Consider the following 23,460-nt stretch of genomic DNA (forward strand, 5'->3'; position numbering starts at 1 on the left):
AGGTTGTATTTCATACACATTTTTGTAAATAGCACAGAAGTAAGCAGCTTTTTCAAATATTTTTATGTATTCTTTTGGCCAAGGATCATTAAGTCCATGAGATTAATTTGTTAATTGAGAATAAACATCTATACGTAAATCGTAAATAATGGCAATTGTTTCCTATTGTGGATTTTAGTCATAGTTGAAGTAATATTCCTGTTTGAGAACGTATGCCTAAAAAGATGAGATAGAAAACTAGAACCAAGGAAAAGTTGATAAGTGGAATAGTGAGAGATGCTTAAAATCATTTTACAGTTTTTGTTTTTTTTTTAGAGACAGAGTCTCACTCTGTTGCTCTCGGTAGTGTACTGTGGTGTCACAGCTCACAGCAACCTCAAACTCCTGGGCTTAGGTGATTCTCTTGCATCAGCCTCCCGAGTAGCTGGGACTACAGATGCCTGCCACAATGCCCAGCTATTATTGAGCCGGGGCCGGGTTTGACCCCATCACCCTCGGTATATGGGGCTGGCACCCCACCCACTGAGCCACAGGTGCCTCCCTGTTTTACAGTTTTTAACATTTTAGAGAATGAGTGTTAAACATCAAGTGGATTTCAAACTTCTTTCTTTCTAAAATACCTGTGAAATATGATGTAGTCATGTGCTGCATAATGATGTTTTGGTCATGAGTGGACTGCATATATGGCAGTGGTCCCATAAGATTATAATTCTGAGTTTTTACTATACTTTTTTTTTTTTTTTAAGATACACAAGTACTTACCATGTGTTTCAGTGGGTTTGTGGCCAAGTAGCAATAAGTTATACCATGTAGTCTAAGTGGGCCGTACCATTTAGGTTTGTGTAAGTCTGCTCTGTGATCACACAATGATGAAATCTCTTAACAACACAATTCTCAGAATGTATCCTTGTTACTAAGTAATGTATAACTGTATTTCCATTAATGACTGTAACTCAGTTTGTTGGTAGTAATTCTCATTTGAGAAGGGTGAGCATTATTAGAGTAGGTCATAATAGGATTTAAAAATCCTTGGGGGGGGGGATGTATATGTATATATATGTATTTTTTTTTTTTGAGACAGAGTCTCATTATGTCACCCTTGGTAGAGTGCTATGGCATCACAGCGCACAGCAACCTCAAACTCTTGGGCTTAAGCGATTCTCTTGCCTGAGCCTCCCAAGTAGCTGGGACTATACACGCCCACCACAACACCTGGCTACTTTTTTGCTTGTTGTTATTGCAGTTGTCATTGTTGCTTAGCTGGCCCAGGCCAGGTTTGAACCTGCCAGCCTTGGTGTATGTGGCCAGCGCCATAACCACTGTGCTATGGGCGCTGAACTGGAAAAAAATATATTAATGTCTGAAAATAATAATGGCCTTCACATAGTTGGCTCTAAGGGGTGATACTATGTATTGTACATTAAATGGGAATGATCAGAACTTTTATAATGTGTTCTTTGTGTGGTTTTCTCTTTCACAGCATTGTTACTGACCTTCATGATGTTTGGTGGCTATGAGACTATAGAAGCATATGAAGATGACCTTTATCGTGAAGAGTCATCTAGTGAACTGAGTGTTGATAGTGAGGTGGAATTTCAACTCTACAGCCAAGTTCATTATGCCCAAGATCTTGGTAACATCATCAGGAAGGAAGAATATGAAGAAAAGAACCGTGGGAATTCTGAATTATCAACTAGTAAACCAAATCAGAAGAATTTAATTGTCCTTTCTGATAGTGAGGTTATCCAGCTTTCAGATGGGTCAGAGGTTATTACCTTGTCTGATGAAGATAGTATTTATAGATATAAAGGAAAGAATATTGGAGTGCAGGCACAAGACAAGGTGCAAGGTCCTTCTGCTTCTGTTCGATCTAATGAGTTGGCCGTTAAAGAATGCAAGAGGGATATTGAGAAAACTAAACCTAAAGAGAGATCAGGTATAATCCGAGAGGTCATGATTATAGAGGTCAGTTCAAGTGAAGAGGAAGAGAGCACTATTTCAGAAAGTGATAATGTGGAAAGCTGGATGCTGCTGGGAAGTGAAGAAGATGATAAAGATGATGATATCCTTCTCAACCTTGTTGGATGTGAAGACTCTGTTACTGAAGGTTAGTATCATATTGGCCATTTTGAAAATAGTATCTTTTATAAGGAAGACTGCTTTTCCTAGACAAGAGACTAGTAGGGTCTACTCCATTTAAATTCTTCACTTTTTGTTTTTTTGTTTGGCTTTTTCTCATATGACTCTCTTACCAGTGGCTACTCTAATGGTGGTCTGTCTGATCATCAGAAAGAATATGTCAGAATACCAAAGACTGCATCTACTGTAAGCACATTCATAGCTACCTCTTCCTATTTGGCTAGAGGCAGTTCTAGACCTGAAATCTTACCTTACCCCCGGACCCCCTGCCCAGCCCCCACAGGTGAGTAGTCTGTCCATCATCTAACATTGGCCCTATGCTGTCATTTGACCAACTTTGTTAGGGCTGCCTTTTCCTAACAGATTTACTTACCCAGATAGCAAGCATGGGGAATCCCTGGTACGCAGAAGATACGAAATTAGTAATAGGATTTTAAGAACTCCACAATCATTAAGATAGGAAAATATGAAGAGCTGTCTAGGGTAGATTATAGGTAAGAATACAAATTTTGAGAGCTCCATTATAGAGGATTAAAATTTTGGTGTTAGCTTTGTCTTCTCTGTCACATATAGTTATCTAGTCTTAATGCTTATTTCTTTAAAAAGTTCTTTCCTTTTATTCCTAGTGACTAGTTTCTTATAATAGTTTCCTAAATGGTCTTTTTCATATTTGCTGTACACAGTGTTGTTAAGCTGGTAGTCTTTTTTTTTAGATAGAGTCTCGTTATGGTGCCCTCGGTAGAGTGCTGTGGTGTCACAGCTCACAGCAACTTCAAACTCTTGGGTTTAAGCCATTCTCTTGCCTCAGCCTTCAAGTAGCTGGGACTACAGGTGCCCACCACAATGCCCGGCTATTTTTTTGTTGTAGTTGCCTTTGTTGTTTGACAGGCCTGGCCGGGTTTGAACCTGCCAGCCTGCTGGCATCATAACCACTGTGCTATGGGTGCCGAGCCAAGCTAGTAGTCCTAAAATGCTTTTTATTCATGCTACTTTATTAGTGCTCCAAATCTTGAATGGGCATCCTACTTTCCTCAGAGGAAATGATTATACTTGGAGCTCTGGGGATTGGCAAAGTATTTTTTTTTTTTTTAAAGATCCAGGTAGGAAATACCTTAGGCTTCCAGGCCATATGATCTCTTTAATTATACAGTTCTGCTCTTGCGGGAAAGCAGTCTTAGATAATGTCTAACAGAATGGGGTGGCTGTTGCAATAAAATCTTATTTACAGAAAGAGGTGGCTAGCTCAGGGTGTAGTTTGCTAACTGGGAGAATTTAATAGCAAAAGGAAGAAAAGAAATAATAGAACATAGAGAAGAATCAAGTAGTTTTATCCAAGTAAGGGAAATCTGATGGTGTTTTTAGGTAGAAAGGAAGAAACTTTTTTTTTTTTTAATTTCAGGTTATTGTAAGAGTACAAACAGCCAGGTCACAATTTTTGAATTTTTTAGTTAGAATCCCTCTTATAGAGTGTCCCGAGAAAGGAAGAAACTTTTGAAGGAAGGAGAGACCAAATCTGTTTGATAGATCAAGTTAGGGGTTCCAGGTAAGAGATGGGATTAGGTGTATATGTTATTGAATTAGTCTTACATTAGTAATCACTAAATTATCAGATATTTATAGAAGTATTGAAGAAAGGATAAATTCAAATGGATTGAGGTAGATGAAAGAACATATGAGGATGTGTTTGATTTTCTTGGGAAAGTGACATTAGAAGTGGGAGAAGGGGCTCAGCGCCTATAGCTCAACCGGCTAAGGCGCCAGCCACGTACACCTAAGGTGGCGGGTTCGAATCCCCAGCCCGGACCCGCCAAACAACAATGATGGCTGCAACCAAAAAATAGCCGGGCGTTGTGGCGGGCGCCTGTGGTCCCAGCTACTTGGGAGGCAGAGGCAGGAGACTCGCTTGAGCCCAGGAGTTGGAGGTTGCTGTGAGCTGTAATGTCACAGTACTCTACCCAGGGTGACAGCTTGAGGCTCTGTCTCAAAAAAAAAAAAAAAAAAAAAGAAGTGGGAGACGGCAGAGGACAATTGGAAGCTTAGAGTGTGAAAAAGATATTTAAGTGCTGTGTGGAATAGTTTTCAGGCAGTGGTTACGAATATTTTAAAGATGACAACCTCTATAAATTCAAAACAATTTGTGGTACCTTCCCATGAGGATAGTGATAGTTTCAGTTTTTATTGAGAAAATGCATATTAGGAAAAGCTGCTATTCAGTACTCTCTTATATGACTTCGTATTTTGATTAAACACAACATTGACTGCATATTTAAAAAGTGTTAATTCATATATATGGGGAATAGTCTATATAATGCATGCTTCTAGGTACCCACTGAGGTAGATAATTTTGCAGCTCCCCTAGGAGTCTGAAACTTGGTAGTTAGAAATCATTGCATGCTAAAAAATCAACAATAAGAGAATAAAGGGTTGTTTAGAAGTTGTATTTAATCAAAATTAAAGTAATATGAACTTTTTGTGAATTCACTTTGAAGGATTCTATAACTTTATTCAGTAATTATTGGCAGCTTGGAGCAAGAGGACAGAAACAAAATGATCCAGGGTTAGGCATAACATAGAAGGCCATAATAATCATTTAGCCTGTTCTTTTTCTACATTGCCTTTCCTGAGACCATACCTAGTTTTAATCATTTTGTATTTATGATCATCAAATTGGCATTTCCTTTTCTTAACTATTTTGTTGATTTCAAGTTCCCCTTGTATACTTTACTGGATATTTCTGTTTAGGTATCATATTGTTTCTGATTTAACATACTGAAAAGAAAGCTTAGTAAATTGAAGTTTGTTACCTTTCTCTCTGTGGCTTTCTACTGTGCACTAAAGAATTTGCAGAGATGCTAAAATTGATGGCAGAATGTGGATAGGTTGGAAAAACATGAACTAGTGCCAAATTCATTGAAGAAATTGGAACTGTGTCGTGACTATGGTAAATGATGGTGATGAGATGTTGGAGAGCTTGATTTAACTAATGATATGGACCTAAAGGGGAAATAGAATGAAAATAGCTGATGGACATGGTGTGGCACTGGAGAGGGAGTGGTGATATGGCTGGTGTGGCCATTCTCATTTTGTTTAACAGGAGGAGAGCTGGTTGAATATAAAGTTTCCTCAAAAAAGGGTTAGTAGTTACATGATATTGTTAGCAAAAAAGCAGGTTTAGTGAAAAAGGAGGTTCATTTATGAAAACTTTATTGTATGCATGTTGGGTCTTGGAAAGGAAAGATAGTCTTAAGGGACTGAAATAAAATCTAATGGATTTTAAATGGGTAACATTCACATTTTTATTTTATGAAGTAGAAAGAATTCTAGTGACTGCAGAGGCTGAATTGTAGAGTTCGCAGTTTTCAAGATGGGATGGGGAGTAGGCTTTCTATTGTAGTGTTCTGGACCAAAAGTGATGGGGACAGAATTAAGCTAGGCAATGTTAGTAGGTATAGCAAGAAGGAAATGGATTTGAGAGAAACGAATGTGGACGTAAGTTGGTAATTTATTGGATGAGGGAGATAGAAGAAGATTATTTCAGAATCATAAAGCTGAGGAACACAGAAAGGGGAGCAAGTTAACTGGGAGCTAACTCACAGTAAAACAGGGGTTCTTCAGGGCAGAGTGAAGGATTGATAGAGGGTAATGAGGACAGGGTAGGGGACAGCTAAGCCATATGCAAATGAGGATTTTAAAGGAAAGGGAGTGATAGATTTGTCAGTTACATCTTATGTAACTGAAGAAAAGATAATCAGATATATAAAGAAATTTTGGGGTCTGGGTATGGCGGGTCATGCCAGTAATCCTAGCACCTTGGGAGGCCAAGGCAAGTGGATTGCATGAGCTCAGGAGTTCCAGACCAGCCTGAGCAAGTGTGAGAACTTTTATCTACCTAAAGTAGAAAATCTAAGGCAGTGCCTGTCGCTCAATGAGTAGGGTGCCAGCCCCATATACCAAGGGTGGCAAGTTCAAACCTGGCCCCGGCAAACTGCAACAAAAAATACCGGGCATTGTGGCAGGCACCTGTAGTCCCAGCTCCTCGGGAGGCTCAGGCAAGAGAATCGCCTCAGCCCAAGAGCTGGAGGTTGCTGTGAGCTGTGATGCCACTGCACTCTACTGAGGGCCACAAAGTGAGACTCTGTCTCTAAAAAAAAAAGAAAATCTAAATCTAGTGTAGCATTGTGGCGGGTGCCTGTAGACCCATCTACTTGGGAGGCTAGGCAAGAAGATTGTTTGAGCTCAAGAGTTTGAGGTTTCTGTAAGCTCTGATGACACCATGGTGCTCTACCCAGGGCAACAGAGTGAGACTCTGTCTCAGAAAAAAAAAAAAAAAGAAATCTCTAGGAAAACAATTTTAGGATTTTGCGTTAAAAATAGACAAGCATTGGGTGGTGCCTGTGGCTCAAGGGAATAGTAGGGCATAGGCCCCATATGCTGGAGGTGGTAGGTTCAAACCCAGCCCCACCAAAAACTGCAAAAAAAAAAAAAGACAAGCATGCCTGTTCTTGAACTGCATTTTTTGGGGGGGCGGGGGAAGGAGGGGATATTTATATTCTTAGCAAAATGAAATTTACATAACATAAAATAAACTATTATAGGCTCGGTGCCCGTGGCTCAAGTTGCTAAGGCTCCAGCCACATACACCTGAGCTGGTGGGTTCAAATCCAGCCCGTGGCCCGCCAGACAACAATGATGGCTGCAACCAAACAATAGCTGGGCATTGTGTCTCTATGAATACATGTATTTTGGATATTTCATGTAAATAGATAGAATTATCTAATATGTGAACTTGGTATCTGGCTTCTTTCTCTTAGCATAATGTTTTGGAAGAAACATTGTGGCATATATCAGTACCTAATTGTTTTTTAGGGCTAAATGATTTCATTGTATGGATCATCTATGGATGGACATTTAGGTCATTTTGACCTTTTGGCTATTATAAATAGTAAACATTTGTGTAGTAGTGTTTTTTGAATATCTGCTTTTAGTTCTTGGGTATATGTAACTATACCAAAGTATAGTTCTTGGTGTATATATAACAATACCAAAGTATATTGCTAGTAACTCCATGTTTAACTTCTTGAGGGACCACTGTTTACCACAGTATCTGAACAAATAGTAAACATTTGTGTAGTAGTGTTTTTTTTTAATATCTGCTTTTAGTTCTTTGGTATATATAACTATACCAAAGTATATTGCTAGTAATTCCATGTTTAACTTCTTGAGGAACCACTGTTTCCCACAGTGTCTAAACCATTTTACATTCCCACCAATAGTGTGTGATAGTTCCAGATAACTGCATTGTTTCTTATGATGACTTGTCATGTTGCACATTTCTTTTTAATTTGCTAGTAGGCTCTTTGTTATTTCTCACAGTTCTTTCTTTTAATATTTTGTTTTTATATGTTTGTTGTAGTCTATGTTGGCTTGCATTTTTCAAGAATGGGGTTTTTTGCATCAAATTTTCACTCATTTAGAAGTTTTAAAGGATTAAATTAAAATCCATTAATAGGCAGAGCCACCATTGAATCTACTGATTCATCCATATAGGTATCTGTTCCTTTAAGGTTTTTTTTTTGTATGTATATAAATTTATACCATTCTTTCTGCAGCATAATTAAAAGTACTTGGTACAAGACCTAAGTAATTCCAGATGGTGTATATTCCTATTATTTATATTGCCATTATCCCTACTCTTTGATTCTGAGATTTGTGCGGTTTTTTTCTTTCTTTTTCTCTTTTATTTCCTTCTTTTTTCTTTCTTTCTTTCTTTCTTTTTCTTTTTTTTTTTGTGGCCAAATAGAAACACATTCTGCAATTCTGAAAATTTACTTGGCTCCTATAAAGTCTAGCAGATATTCAAATATGTTATTCTCTGTTTTATTTTCTTGATCTACTAATGCTATAATCCTTTTTCTTTCTGTACTGGTAACCATTTAAGTGTGTTATTGTTCTGTAGTCATTGTTATCCCTTTCACAAATAGATGTGGGGATAGATCTGGTTCATATAATAATCTTTATTTTATTTATTTTTTTTGGAGACAAAGTCTAAAGCTGCTGCCCTTAGTAGAATGCTGTGGTGTCACAGCTCATAGCAACCTCAAACTCTTGGGCTTAAGCCATTCTCTTGCCTCAGCCTCCCAAGTGGCTGGGACTACAGGCGCCTGCCACAGCCTGGCTTTTTTTTTTTTTATTGCATTTGTCATTGTTGCTTAGCTGGCCGGGGATGGGTTTGGTATGTGGCGCCATAACCACTGTGCTATGGGCACCGAGCCTTAAGCAATTCTCTCAACTCAGCCTCCCAAGTAGCTGGGACTACAGGCGCCTGCCGTAATGCCTGGCTATTTTTTGTTGTTGTTGTTGAAGTTGTCATTGTTGTTTTAGCTGGCCTGGGCCAGATTCAAACCCATTAGCCTCCGTGTAGGTGTAGGTGTATATGCCTGGCACCCTACTCACTGAGCTACAGGTTGCCACCCCATATAATAATCTTTAAAGAAAAATTTTTTTTCATTTAGTGAAAGTGTGGAAATTCTGAAATACTTGAAATGCTGATTGTTAAATAGTTATCAATAGCTATTTTGTGTTCTGTTTTCCCCAACAGTTCCTGAAATTGTGGTCTGTTTAACATAGCAGTAGGATATTAGAGAAAAGGTTATAAACTTCTTGAGGGCAGATCTTTTCCATACTTGTAAACCTTCTTAATATTTAGAGTAATTTCTTGACACACTTATTAGTTTATTTCCCATTAGTTGCTAAATGATCAACTAAGTACTTAGCATCTTCTCTATGTAGAATATAAGTAGTACTGGGGATTTAGAGTAGTAAAAGACATAATTTTAGCTTTAAGTAACTTAGTATTCATTGAAGAGACAAAATACTATAAGAAGCTAAGTAATTTATAGAAGTATCTCCCTCCTCTTTTTTTTTTTTTTTTTTTAAACGCAGCATTTTGCTGTGTTTTCCAGGGTGGCTTATATTCCTGGGCTCAAGCCATCCTCCCACCTCAGTCTTCCAAATAGCTGACTGAGACTACAGGCACATGCCCAGCTTGGAAGTCTCTTCTTAACCCAGGAGAGTTAGGTCTCTCAAAATTCTGATGTTAACAAGTGGTTGCAGTTCAACACTTTATAAGAAAAAATAAGATTAGTGTATTTGAGATAGTATATGAACCTATGAACGATTGTATAAACATGTATTTTTACATTTATTATTCTAAACCTATAGTAATGAGTGAGGTACTACCTCTTGCTTTGTGGAAACTTCAGGCCTTCTCATATGATTTTAATTTCAGTGAGAAACTTAACATTTTGTTTTGCTTTACTGGCAGATAATATACAATTTAGAGTCATTTCTTTCCTTTATGTTCTTCCTTTAAATGTTTAGTGCTTTTCTTGTTGTATGATTTGAAGTTGTTGATTAGCTGCCTGAAGTTTCATTGAGATCATATATATGTGACCGATTTATTTGACAGCCTAGTCTTCCTCTATACCTGTAGATACATAATGGTGGCTCTGCTTATAATGAATTCATAGGCCAAAACATAGGCTTTCCGTACTGATTACTTATGCGTTTTCAGCTCTCTCTGCTGAGGTATGCAGTTTATTTCTCAGGTCTGGGCTTCATTTCCTTTACTTACTTTATTATTCCATAATGCTTCTTTATAAAAACTATGCCTGGTCTATCATTTATTTTCCTTTATAAATTCCCATTTTTTCTTTTCTTTCGTTATCCCCAGTAAGAGTGACTTGCAGTTCTCATATATTAGAAAAGTATATCTCCTGGTTAAAGAAAAGATGCACCAAAAGAAATCAGCGTGTCTTTTAATATGCAGTGGAATCTCAAGTTTGGAAAGGATTGTTATATGACAACCAAATGATGAGGAGAGATAGTAAATGCTATCGGAATTATAGAGGAATAATTAACAACTTATTTTCCTGGTTAGGGAAAGGACGTTATTAGCTCTAGGAGTAGTTAACTCTTGTAAATTTTTTATTATAGAAGTTTAAATATGTACAAGAATAGTATGTTAAAGTGGACTTCAGTGCCCCATAAACCAGCTTCATCAATATCAATTTATGACTAATCTTTTTCATCTATAAGTCTGTGTCCCTGCATTATTTTGAAGCAAATCATGGACATCATATCATTTTATTCATTTGTATATATACACAGTTGTCCGTGATATCGTGGGAGATTGGTTCTAGAACTTCTTGTGGATACCAAAATCCATGGATGTGCAGGTCCCTGATAAAAAATGTCATAGTATTTGCATATAACCTATGCACATCTTCCCATATACTTTGTCATCTCTAGATTACTTATGATACAGTGTAAATGCTATGTAAACAGTATTCTGTATTGTTTAGAGAATAATGAAAAAGTGTACATACGCAATTCCCCCCCCCCCAACCAGTAGACATGGAGAGCTGACTGTGTATACATAAATATACGCACATACACATAAACACACTTATTTCAGCATGTATTTCTGAGAGGTAAAGATTCTTAAAAAAAAACATGTCACTATCTCGTTGGTAAGCAAATTACCAAGAATTCTTTCAGCATAACATATTTCAGATATCCTAGATTGGCTCCTTATTTTTTTCTTACAGTTTATTTGAATCAGATTAGATCCATGTATTGCAGTTGGTGATTACTTAAATGTCCTTTAATCTATAGGTTTCTCCTTTAGCTCTTCTTTGTTTTTAATTCCTTGTAATTTAATTGTGTTTTTTTTTTTTTTTTTTTTTGAGACAGTGTCTCACTATGTTGCCGTAGAGGTATCACAGCTCACAGCAACCTCAAACTTCTGGGTTCAAGTGATTCTCTTGCCTCAGCCTCCCAAGTAGCTGGGACTACAGGTGCCAGCCACAACGCCCAGCTTTTTTTGTTGTTGTTGTAGTTGTCATTGTTGTTTGGCAGGTCTGAGCTGGATTAGAACCCGCCAGCTCCAGTGTATGTGGCTAGCACCTTAGCCACTGAGCTGCAGGCGTTGAGCCCGCACTAACTAGATCGTCTTGTAGAATCAACTATAGTCTGAGCTTTATAGTATTGTTTAATGTTCCGTTGTCCTTTGTTTTTTCTCTGAATTGGTGTTAGATCTAGAAGCTTGATTAATTTTAGGTTTTTCTCTCTGTAGTTAAATGTAAACTTGATACATAGTTAGGTTCATTTGTTTCATTTTGCTTTTGATATGTTTATTTTTTAGGATTACCTTTTTAAAATTTAGTTTAATTTTATAATTGTAAAATGTTTATAAAGTTTCAAATTCAGATCAACAAAATGTAGTAAAATCTACCTAGACACCTACCTAAGTCTCCATCCTTTTCCTGCCCTTGCCCTTATGTAACCGTTGAGAAAATCGACAGTTTGTCCTTATATTTTGAAAGATACAAGCAAAGATGGAGATATATTCTTGTCGCTCCTCTTCCCCTCTCTTAAATAAATACTAGACTAGCATGCTGTCTTTTTGCTCTGTCTTATTTTTTTCTGTTAACAGTATACCTGGAGATCAATCCATAGTTCTATGTAAAGATATTTCTCCTTTCCAGAACTATGCACTATTGTATCTTCTACACTAATCTGAGCTGCACTTATTTGGTATGTAATAAATACTTTTTGAAAGTGAAAGATTAGTAATTTAAAATACTTGAACAATATACTAGTTACAGTCTTAAAATATATTTTAAATGTATGGATAATAGTTTAATTCTACTTTCAGAAGCAAGCTTCGTTCTTATTCCTAGTCTTGATGTTTCATTCTCCTCCTTCAGTAATTTTGAAATACTTAGATTTAGCAAAAAAGGTTCAGGATTTAAAAAGAAAGCACCTTTTGGAAAATGAATAAGATAACATTCTTTAAAAATTAAAGAAGCTATATTAGTTTCAAGTTTGTAACTGTTGGTGGTGTAGAATTTTGTGTTAATGTAGCATTCCGTTGGTACATATAACTTGGCACATTGCCCCTTTAGTTTGTCAACATTTGGCACACAAGGAATACCTAACAAATCTTTGGTAAATTTAATTATAATTTACATAGGTTTGATTAAAGTAAAATGGCTTTTGAAATTGAAGTGAAATTTTGCCTTTTAACAATTTAGGGTAGTAAGTCTTTTAACTGCTTTGTGTCAAAATTCTTTTTTTCCAAAAATATGCATATGAAAGTTTTGGATATAATTTCAAAGGATGAAGAAATCTAGAGGTAATTGCTGAATCCCTGGCATTATTAGGCACTGAACCAAGACTTGATAACTAATTAAAATTTGAATAGAGTGGGCTACCTATTTGAATTTTGGTTTTTCAAATATATCATATTTTATTTTATCTAGTTATGCTGTTCTTTTCTACTTGGGTTAGTTTCTACCTTGCCTGGCTGATAACTACTCATCCCTCAGGTCTCAGTTTAAAGTTCACATCTGAATGAGGTGTAATGGTCATAGGTTCCCAATTAATGGTAGTTATTAGGTCTGTTACAGTTCTGCAGTTGGCTGGTTTTGACTTGGGGTAACTTAATTTCTCTATTTGTAAAATAGTACATTTTATTTCACTAAGGTTATGAAGCTAAAGTGAGACAATGAATAGATTTAATGTAATAGGAAAATCTTTTGATAAAACTCTTCATAACTGTAAGATAGGCTCATGAGCATCATAGGCTTATTGCTTCCACCTGGTTTTTTTGCAGTGAAAGTTCTTTTTTTGTGAACCCAAGTTGCTTTTGAACAACCTGTCTTTAGGATGGCACTTCCTTTAAATAAATTTTATTTGATTTGGTAACATTTTATTTTATGACATTAAGCTTAATACTGAAGGCTTAAAATCAGCATTTACTTATGCAAGAGACCGTACCATCAAGGTGCTGGAAATCAAAAATTGCTGTGTATTCCGTGGACAGTTGACTATAATATCAGAGTTAAAAACATTTCTCTAAATGTAAAAATGAGAGAGATGCCCCAGCATGATACGTAGTTACTATGAATGCAGTAGACTTTTAAAAAAGACTATTATGGATAGGCAAAGTATAAGCTGAATTGAAAAGGAACCCTTTGAGCTGAATCTTCAAAAATGGATAGAATTTCAAGTTCAGGTTATTAAACATTTTAATAGTGTGTCTTTTTAGAAGCCACGTACCCCTAAATGAGAGGGTATTTATGTTCTGTATATGTTCATAGTAATATTGGACAATCTCTTGTTTATAATTTTTTCCATTGTTTTTTTCTGTTTTTTGCTTTTGCTTTTTCTTGAAAATGTAATTGGATATTTTATACAAGTTTATGGAGCATAGAAAATTTCTCTCATAGAAAAATTCTCTCATCTGGGCCAGGTATTATAAGTTACTCTGAGCAGCCATTTAAAGTCTGTTTTATACAGGGCTGTTCAAAGTAGAGCGTGTCTTAAAGTTTGTGTTCTTATCTTTTAACTTAAAAAGGAACAGATTTAGTTACTTTGGAAACATTAATACATTAAACTTTGCTCTTAGTAACTCCTTAAATCATTAAGGTGATTGGTGATTTTTTTTTCCCCTTTATCATCTTAATTTTTTTCCTTTTTTTTCCCCTTTATCATCTTAATTTCAGTAAATATGGTTTCTTGAGCCATCTTATGGCTGAATTGGTCATCAAAATGGGTTGCTCTGTGACATCCTTCTCATTGATACATAGTTTAATTCCTGCCTTATAATTGAAAAATGGCCACACACTAGAGTTCCAGTGACCAAGAGCCTCAAGGAGCTCCCTCCCTGATGTTTTCAGCTTTTGTAAGCCTGTTCTACACAATTCCTAAAGCTGCTTTTGAACTGTGTCTCTAGTTGTAGCATGTCACCTTACACTTAACTATTGTAAGGGCATCTTTTTATTTAATTTCTAATTAGCATAATGTCTTGAACTATGTCATTCACTGTTGCATGGTGAAGTTGTCATAGGGAGAGAAGAAATAAAAATGTTCAATTTCAACTTTACTTGTGAATAGGGTGAAGTTTGAAAGCCTTTTATGGCTATTGTTCAGCAGACTGAAAATCTCATTAGAAACCCCAGAAATGCCAAGGCAGCTTTGGGTTGGATTTTAATAACATTTTGGAATGTTGATACTGTATGTTTCTAATTTCTGTGATTTCACTGTAGATCAGCAACTTAGGTATGCATTCTTCCAAAGTTAATTTATGACTTTTAATCTAAATTCATTTTTAGTAGCTTTTCTTTTCAACAATGCTAAGTACTTAGGGAGAGAATTAAATTTTACTTTTTAAAAAACATTTAGTAACTGATTTGATTGTCATATAAGATGTATACTAAATTCATTGAATACTGCTTAAGTTGAAGATACCATAATACATAGTTATTGAACTAATGAACTATAAAAATTTTACTCACCTTACTGTGAGGTTTACGTATTTTTTGGAATGGAGAAGCATAAAATGAGATGGGCAACATTTTCTTTCTTGTCGGAAGAACTTGAATCCCCCATGTCTTTCTGGGTGAAGAATACTAAAATGTAATTTTCTTATAGTTGTTGATTACTTTAAAAATAATATTGTATAAAATGATCCCTTGTCTAAGAAGTAAGTATAATTTATAGACAGTATATTTTTATAGTCAGAAGATAAATGTGATGTGAGCTACTTAGGATTAGACTACAAAGCTTTATTCAAAAGAAGTACACAATCGAAAATATTTAATCCTTTTTTTACTTAAGTAGGAGCAATTAAATAAATCATATGTATCTAGGAGATCTTGTTTTCAAGACTTTGCTAGATCATATTTAATTCATATTATTTATTAACCTTTCATCAATACTCTTGGTGGTTAGCAATAATGAAGTAAAGTGTTACTTCGTGGAAGTTTTTTAGCCTGAAATTTTTTATCTCTCATTATTTTCATTTTGTTATAAATTAAAGGTATTGTCATGGTTAAGTTTTTGGCCCTTTGAGTTACTTGTCAGGTTGTTGTAGATTATGCCAATGATGAAGAGATGAATGTTTTAATTGGGCATCCACTGTATGTAAGGTCACATTTTTAAAAAATCATACAGATGTGCTTAAAAATACCTTAAAGGAATAGATTTGACTTGTTTTTTTAATTTGATCTAATAGCATTGGCCCTGAATGGAGATAAATTCTATATGTAGATTTGAATTCAAAAGTGTAAATGTAATAATGGATTATTTTGAAGTGAATCTTGTCTGTTAAATGTGTAACTTTTATTTCTATGACAAATTCTTACCCTAGAATTTTGTCATAGTTTTGAAAATTGGTTCACTGTGGACTTGGGAGCATCCATTCGTGTTCTTTTTTACAGGCACATTTTAAGGGAAGATAGCACATAACTATAATGGCAAAAATCATTTATACTCTCCTGCTTTTGCTTAAATATAGTTAACTTTTAATTGCCTTAAGGTGAAAGAATGGCTAAGTAGCTTAAGAGGTATTTATTAATGGAAAGTGTTTTTATTGGCAGTTCACTGGAAGTCATATTTGATATTGCTTTGTAACTAAATAGTGCTTATAACAAAATTATCTACTCTACGGAGGGAAAGCTCCAACTCTAGAACACTTTTCAATACTCTTTTCTATTTGTAGTTAAGAAATTCTAAAGATGTAGAAAATAGACTGGTTATGGTTGATAAATGAGATTTTTAATGTAATACAAATTATTAAGAAGTCAGGTGAGGAATTCAGGAACATGGCAAATAAATTTAACTGAAGAAAAGAGATTTTATTTAAAGAGAAGTTGTGTAATCACATTAATCCTGTAAGTTAGTCTTTATCTTGCACTGGCCATTTTTTAGTGTTAAATGGTGTGATTTAAACACAAATGAACTTTTGTCAATGAATTTACTTAAAAATAGCATTACTTCCCACTTTTAAGGAGGATTTTAATTGTCCATAAAATTTCATTATTGTTCTAAAAAGAACATCAAAGATAACTTCTCTCCCAAATGTTGAGAATATGAATGAGTATTTTGCTTTTCATTTAATACCGTGTATCTACTGCAGGTCTTTTAGTTTGCTTTAAAAATGATATAAATTTTGTGGAAGAATAAATAGGACTTTATTTTATATACAACTTAAACATTGCTGTAAACATTTTAATCTGGTTATATGTATGAAATGCCTTTTAAAGAGGTTCAAAATAGTCAACTTAAGTTTCTGAATAGGCGAGTCACTAAAAATCCATCAGGTACTTAGCTGTGGAATATTTGTATTTGTAAATACCATGGTTTTCTTGATTGGTGTTTTATTTCCTTTATTCTTCCATTTGAGAGAATCTAGTTTGGGTATTTTCTTTATTTATCAGATTTCACAGAAGAAATGTAATGGTTATACCACCGATCATCTGATTTTCAAACTGAGTTGATTATTTAAGCTAACTTTGGTATATAGTTCTTTGTTGTGTTCAATAAAGAGTTGTGTTATGTTGTATGAAATGGAGGAGTCGTGTTCAGCTGTATGATTGTGCTACCACTTAGGTTCACATCAGCAGCAAAGGGTCTTGTCTTCAGTTTGTTAAATTTTTTTATTCCTTTAAATTTATTTAAATTTAGGAGGTGGCTTTGTGAAGCAAATTTCTGAAGCAGTATTAAGCAACAGGAATCTTTTCCTCCCTTCTTTTAGCAATATATACATATATATAATAAAGTATATTTTGAGTAAAAGGAAAAATTTAATCTTTATTGTACAATGTTGATACAGTTATTATTTCTTATTTTTAGAAATTAATAAAACTAATAAAGCTCGTTTGGAAATCTCAGAAGATCTTCAGTAGTATACCTGCAAACTCAGCAGTCCCTTTTTTATTTATACAGATTTCCCTGCCTATTGTGGCCGTTTGCTCTAATTTAAATTTCCCATGGCTTTGGGTTGCAGACTTGGTTTTCTGCAAGAGTGCCCATGCTTACATGGTCATATATTCTGGGTGACTTTTCCACTTTTTCTTTTTTGTTATTTTGTTGATTGCTGAAGGGAAAGAGGATTTAAAAAGAAAAAAAAAAACTTGTTTCTTTGTTTTGATCTTTCTTCCTTAGCCCATCTATTTGTATGTTGTTTTGTTGTATTTTGCAGATTGGAAAGAATTATTGTGTGGTACTTAGATCCATAGGGACCAGCAGGGAAAAACTAATTTTGTTTTTTGTTTTAAATAAGAGTAGCAATTTAATTTTTGAGCCATTGAGAAGCTCAAAAAATGTTAGCTTTATGCATGAAATAGAAAACTATTAATCCTGAAACTTTCTACTCATGGTCACTTTACTGTTGGAATAAAAACGTTATGATTGAACCAAGTTAATACTAGAAATACTAATTAACAGTAAGTGCTACTGTTACAAATTTTTAATTTAAATATTGTGGATTAAGAGATTTAAGAAATCATTTATAATTTGATACGTGATTTTTCTTACCTTCAATTTTGTCTCCCCACAGTATCTATTCAGATAGACATGAATAGATATTTGATTGGAGACTAATTTTTACCTTGACCAGATTTTAAAAGTTTTCCTCTTTAAAAAAAAGATTTCCTTTTTCTGCAAAACATGCTTATTTTTCAAATGCGAAGAATGTTGTTTTATTAAACAACTTTATACTGCTTAGTGTTAAGTCCTCAGAGAAGTGCTGTGTCAACTTAAATATTGGGTAATTAGTTACCGTTATAAGGGAAAAGTAGAGGCCTCCCAATACATCCAAATATATTTTCATTAATATCTGAAGACCTTACCCAGGAAGTGAGAACAATGTAACCTAAAAATTGTACCCTCATATTAATTTGAATAAAGTTTTAATTAAAAAAATCTGAAGACTTTAAAAATACCAAATTATTATGATCAAAGCCACTTCTATTTTTCAGTTGTTTTTTTGAGGGTAGCGTCGTCATACATTAGCACATTTAACTGGATTTTGTATTCATTAAATTAGTATAGTAAGAAGATCCTTTTTACCATTTTAGAAATTCAAATAGTTTCTTAATCTACCAGAAAAAATGATGTTGTGATATACATCATTTAATAAATGGGCTTAAAAAACTTTCTAATGTTGATAAATAGGAGGGAAAAGAATAATTTTGAAAATTTAAAATTTTAGGGTCTTACTCTTTAATGGATTATACATCATGGTAGTGACATATCTAAAAATGTTCTTTCTGGATATCTTTTAAGTGCTTTGTGAATTGGGGAAGGGCAAGCCTTTCTGTGTTTGTTAATTACAGGTTTTATTTGTGGGTTTTAGTGCTCTTAGAATATGAAATTCTGATTCATAGAATTTGTGATAACCAAGAAAGAAACAGAATTATGGAACTTTTCTTTTCTTCATTTTTTCTATTATATTCTAGCTATGGTGTTTCACATTTTGATTTCTAGTAAATGACTTCTCTAGGAGCAATTTCTTTTAAAATCATTGAGTTTCAGACTAAGAAGAAAATGTATCCTGATAGCCTAATTAGCTGTTATTTGTCCATAGCAATTCAGATAATCTTTTGAATTTCTGCTTTTTGATCATAGTTATATAGGCTTCATAAGTTTGTAAAATTATTCCTCCTAATTCTTATTAGTATTTTAAAAGGTATTTTATAAGCTTATACTTGATGTTCACATGTAATTATTAAGAGACAAGAATAACCTCCAAAATATGTTCGTTTCTAGTAGTCACATCAAATCAGGGTATAATCTGTGATGTAACAAGTATGCAGCTATAAAAATAACAAGGAATTATTCTGTTAGCACATTTGACTGGCAAATGTTTGTGGAAAATGTTACTAGGTCTTAAAAGCTCATAACATAGATTTTATTGTGTGACCTTAGTAGGAGAGTCTTGTAAAGCTAAACTTCAAATTTATTAAGGAAAGAACAAACTGGTGAAGTCCTTTTATGCTGTTAAAAAAAGTCACAGACAATTGTCAGACAACTTTTCTTTTTAAAGGTCATGATTATTTGATGCCTTTTCCAGTCTTTATTTGAAACTCTAGTTTTATAGGATTTCTTTTTTGTTCTCCCTCTTTTTTCTTTTGGTAGTGGGTGGAAGATTCTTTTAAAATGAATAGCTAACATGTATGGTAACTATGAAAGTACAATGGAAATACTTTTATTCATGATTTTCTTTTTAGGTCAAAAAATGCTGAAGGTAAGTCAATGAGGGTAAAATTGCATTGTGTTGTGTGGAAACCGTTCAGAGTTTTCTGTTCAGAAAAGTAGACTCTGATTTAGAGCTTTAAATTTGTGAAATATTTTGTAATTCTCTTAGAGCGTCGTGTTTTTATGTCTTAGTGTTCTAGTTGATTGTTGGTATTTCCTCAATAATAAAATTCTATGTATGAGAGAAAATAGGAGGTGAAAACATAACAAAAATTGGAGGGAAGAAAACCCCTTCCCCTAAATGTTACTACTTGACAGGTGCAGATACCTGTGCCATTATAGCTTTTCAAAATAGTGCTTGAACTCTGTTTTTTAAGAGTTTTCTTAAACTTTGGCATATTTCACATAATTTGATTATGATAAGTATATTACATTTAATTCTGGTCTTTATTCTAAATTAATTTAAGTCTTTAAAACTTAACAAAATAATGCCTTGAGGCTGATTTCTAATATTCAATTAAGTTATATACTAAGTAATATTTCTTTGATTATATTATTTTGATTTTATTAATATGATAAGCTAAAATTATAAAAGGTCTATAAAAGTGTAGAGATGGAATTATGTAAAATTAATTTTGATATTTTACTGCAGAGACAGTTTAGAATTAAAGTATGCCTTGGCGTGTAATACTTCTACCTCTTAAGTGTTTTAAGAGCATCTGATCTGTTGGTTTTCAGTATTGACATAAATTAACTGGAACCATCTTTTTTTTTAATTGCAGGATCTTGAGGCAGATACATAAAATTTGCCGGTGATTGGCTTTTTAAAATTTTAAGTGGTTAGACTTTGTGAAATAAGGTCTGAGATTTTATTTAAGAAAGTATACTTAATTTAAATTACTAATCCTAGAACTAGAGAAATCTTGTCAAGTAAAGCAAATCCATATTTATAATTATTTTCAGTCATTACAGAGAAAAATGTGAATTGGTAAAATCTTTTTTGTTGGAAGTCATAAATCATATTTCGAAAAGGGGCAAGTGGGGAAAAAGTACCTACCTTCAGGCTGTTTTATATTATCTTATGTTATAAGTTATTCCTGGGCTTATGTCACAAAAGGCTGCAAAACTTCACAAAAGAATTAAGTGTGTTTTAATTCAGTAGGCTTGCTGAAAACTCTTTTTTGATAAATTTACAAAAATTTATACATGATATTTTTCATTTTTAAAAATACAGTGATTTATCTTGGTGCTTTGCTTCAGTGTCAGTCTTATTAGTTTAGATATATTCTTATATTTTATATTAAAATTTTCTTACCAGTAATATATTACTGCTTCAGTGTCTTCACTGTTCCAATTTAATTTCACCCATCTAAGATACTTTATCAGCTACTATTTTATTGTACTTTCTTGTACTGTTGTAAGGTATAGGTTCTAAGTCTAAAGTAAGAGCTAGTATATATTACAGTGCATATGACCATTTCTAATTTGACCTGTTACTGTAAAGAAGGCTAACAAGTGTTTAGGACTAGCCCACCCCTTCTGGTGCAGTTGAAAACAGGCCTCAGAAGACTCAAAGGAATTCTTTTAACTCCTAGCAGGGCCACGGGGTCAATGTCAGATTTAGTCATGCTGTTATTTTAGCCCAGTGGTCCAGAGAGATGACTGAAAAGTGAGTCTTTTATTTCTTTTTTTGTGTGGTTATTAACAGGATTAAATGTAAGCCATTGTGTACTTAGTACCAATTAGTTTCTCATCTGAGAGGTTCATTATGATTTTTTGTCAGTCTTCATCTTGTAATATTTGTTTCATTGTTTGATTAGTTAGGGGGCTGAATGGACTAAAGAAGAGTTATAGCAGTGCTTTTAAATTCATTGAGGATTTTAATAGTCAACTTTTCAGATATGTGGACCTTGATTAGAAAACAAATCACATTGAAAATTGGAATGGAAAATGGCAAAGTTAAGTAAATTGCTTAAAATTTTCCTTTTCCTGTTGTATTTTTTTAGTCTTAAAATAGACTGTCTTTATTATATCAAATAATACATATATACTTAGAAGTCTACTTCAGATTCTTAAACATATTTCTTAAAATTATGTTCAGTTTGCTGTGAATTTATAATTATTATTCAGGAGGGACACACATCAAAAAAACTCCAAAATTAAAAAACTTCCGGTTTCTGGGTTGGAAACACAGATTGAGCTATTAAAAGTAGAACACAAGAATTCTAGGACAAAGATGGTTGTCAGGTATAAACAAGCCTTAATTAAAAAGGAGGTAGCCTGAAGTTGATTCTTCATGCTGTTATAAATAAGTAAAATGCAAAGTTGTATAAATTCAGAAAAGAGGAGCATATATATCCAACTTTTTAATTGCTTATTAGATTAGTGGTTGTTTTAGAACCTTAATTTCATATGTTTCATTAGATAATAATGTTTCATTTATATATTGAGATAACTTAGTAAAATTTTGGACAAAATTGTTCTTAAACATTGAATTAGAGTTGCTAATGTTAGCCAAAAGCAAGGAATAACCCACAATTAAAGTGAGTTATTTTGCTAGTAAGTAATTTTCTGAAGGTGTATGTTTTATATCCTGTTATTGAAGGATGCATAACATATTTTCACAGGTATTTATCTTTAAATGAAAATGCCTGTAGGCTGATTAAGACTTGACATAAAGTGTTTTTTAGCATTGGAAGTGGTAAATATTAATTTAAGCAAGTGTAATTACTATTATAACTTCTTCTGTAAGGAGAGAGTTTCCTAATTTATCTCAGATTGTTGTATGCTATTTAGATTATACTGTTGTACTAAGTCCTTTGCTTACTACCACAGTGTTTTGGTTCTTCGATTGCTTTATTATGGAATCAGATATTCAGGATTTTATGATCCAAATAGTTATGACACATACAGATTCTGACATATAAGTATTTTCCTCAAATTGGTTGCAGGCATACTGAATGGAGAGCTCTTGCTTTTTAGTATTGGTGTATCCAGTTTTCTGAGAAACACATTTCTATGAAGTCTATTATATATGTATTTTATTTTTTTTTACTTTTTAATTGTAACTTGAAAAGGACTTAGACCACCAATAGAAAAGGTCTTTTGACTACAACATAAATAACTTGCTTTATTATTGTCTATAGTCAATATCCCTTTATTTACTCTAACCCCCTTTTAAGAAGGGAAAGCCCTAGTAGCTGTATTCTGTTACTGTCAGATTTTTAAGTAACAGGAAGTAATTCAGCAGTAACTTCCTGTTGTGATATTTAGTTTGTTTTGTTACATAGGAAAGTAGTTTCTTTTGAGAGAAATGTACAATATTTGCTGCTCAGCATTTTCTCAAGCTCTTTTGAAAATAAAACTCTTTAGTATAATGACCTTGTAATATGGAAAAGGATAGATTTAAAAATAATTTCTCCTTTTATTACTTTGCTACAGAGGAAGCTAGAAGAAGTAAGATGTTAAGTTGAACTTCTGACTCAGTATCAGTATCAAATAATGTAATATAATTTAAAATTGGTGAATACTAATATTGAGTGACCTAATATTTTTAAAATGTGGCAAATAACATTGACTGTAACTTATTTCTTAAAGCTGAATTAACTTTAGTTGTCTAAAAGAGTAGGTTCAGAAATTGACATTCAAACAACAGTAGGAAGCAGAAGGTAAAGAACAAAGATATTCCTAGAGATAATTCATTAAGACTTCTGTTTCTTTAGCCTCTTTCATGTAATAGTAACAATTGTAAACGATTGACTCATGTATGTCAGTGTAATAAATAGACTGTTGCAAAGTTATCCCTATTTCTTGTAATTGCTATCTAAATACCTTCAAATTATGCTACTTTAAATACAATTCAATGAGAGTTTGGGAACTTGAAGTAATACTTTTTGATTTTAAGACCACTATAGAATACTCTTTCCTTATAAATGAAGTTCTTGAGATAATAGGAATTGAAAATAATTGAAAAATATTTACGTTTATTTTTCTAACTAGGTGAGGCCTAATAAATACAGCAGAAAAAAGAAACTGTGTTGAAAGTGTCTAATATTGACTGATGTAGAGATATAGATGTTACCTTATTTATTCCACAAAGTTAAAACCTTAACAAAAATGGGGGGGAAACCCATAGCAAATTCCACAAACATAAATGAGATTTGAGTGAAGAATGAATAGAATGAAAATAAAGACCCAGTATTTTAGTTCTTAGCTCTAAGTTTTATATCCAAAGCTTTAACATTTTAGGCTTTTACATTTCCTGCAATGCAGTTG

The 23,460-nt window shown here is 33.6% G+C and overlaps 1 protein-coding gene across 3 annotated transcripts in view; it reads left to right on the plus strand.

Annotated features, from left to right (window-relative positions):
- ZCCHC7 (zinc finger CCHC-type containing 7) overlaps nt 1-23,460 on the plus strand; it is a 228,426-nt gene that overhangs the window by 4,891 nt on the left and 200,075 nt on the right. For all 3 annotated transcript variants that reach the window (XM_023510482.1, XM_023510483.1, XM_012802458.2), the window contains exon 2: nt 1,481-2,107. In XM_023510482.1, the coding sequence (XP_023366250.1) occupies nt 1,498-2,107 (610 nt within the window). In that variant the 5' untranslated portion in view covers nt 1,481-1,497. The remainder of the gene's footprint in view (nt 1-1,480; nt 2,108-23,460) is intronic.

This window comes from Otolemur garnettii, unplaced genomic scaffold (assembly GCF_000181295.1).
Source record: "Otolemur garnettii isolate 467f Iridium unplaced genomic scaffold, OtoGar3 scaffold00014, whole genome shotgun sequence".
Taxonomy (NCBI): Eukaryota; Metazoa; Chordata; class Mammalia; order Primates; family Galagidae; genus Otolemur; species Otolemur garnettii.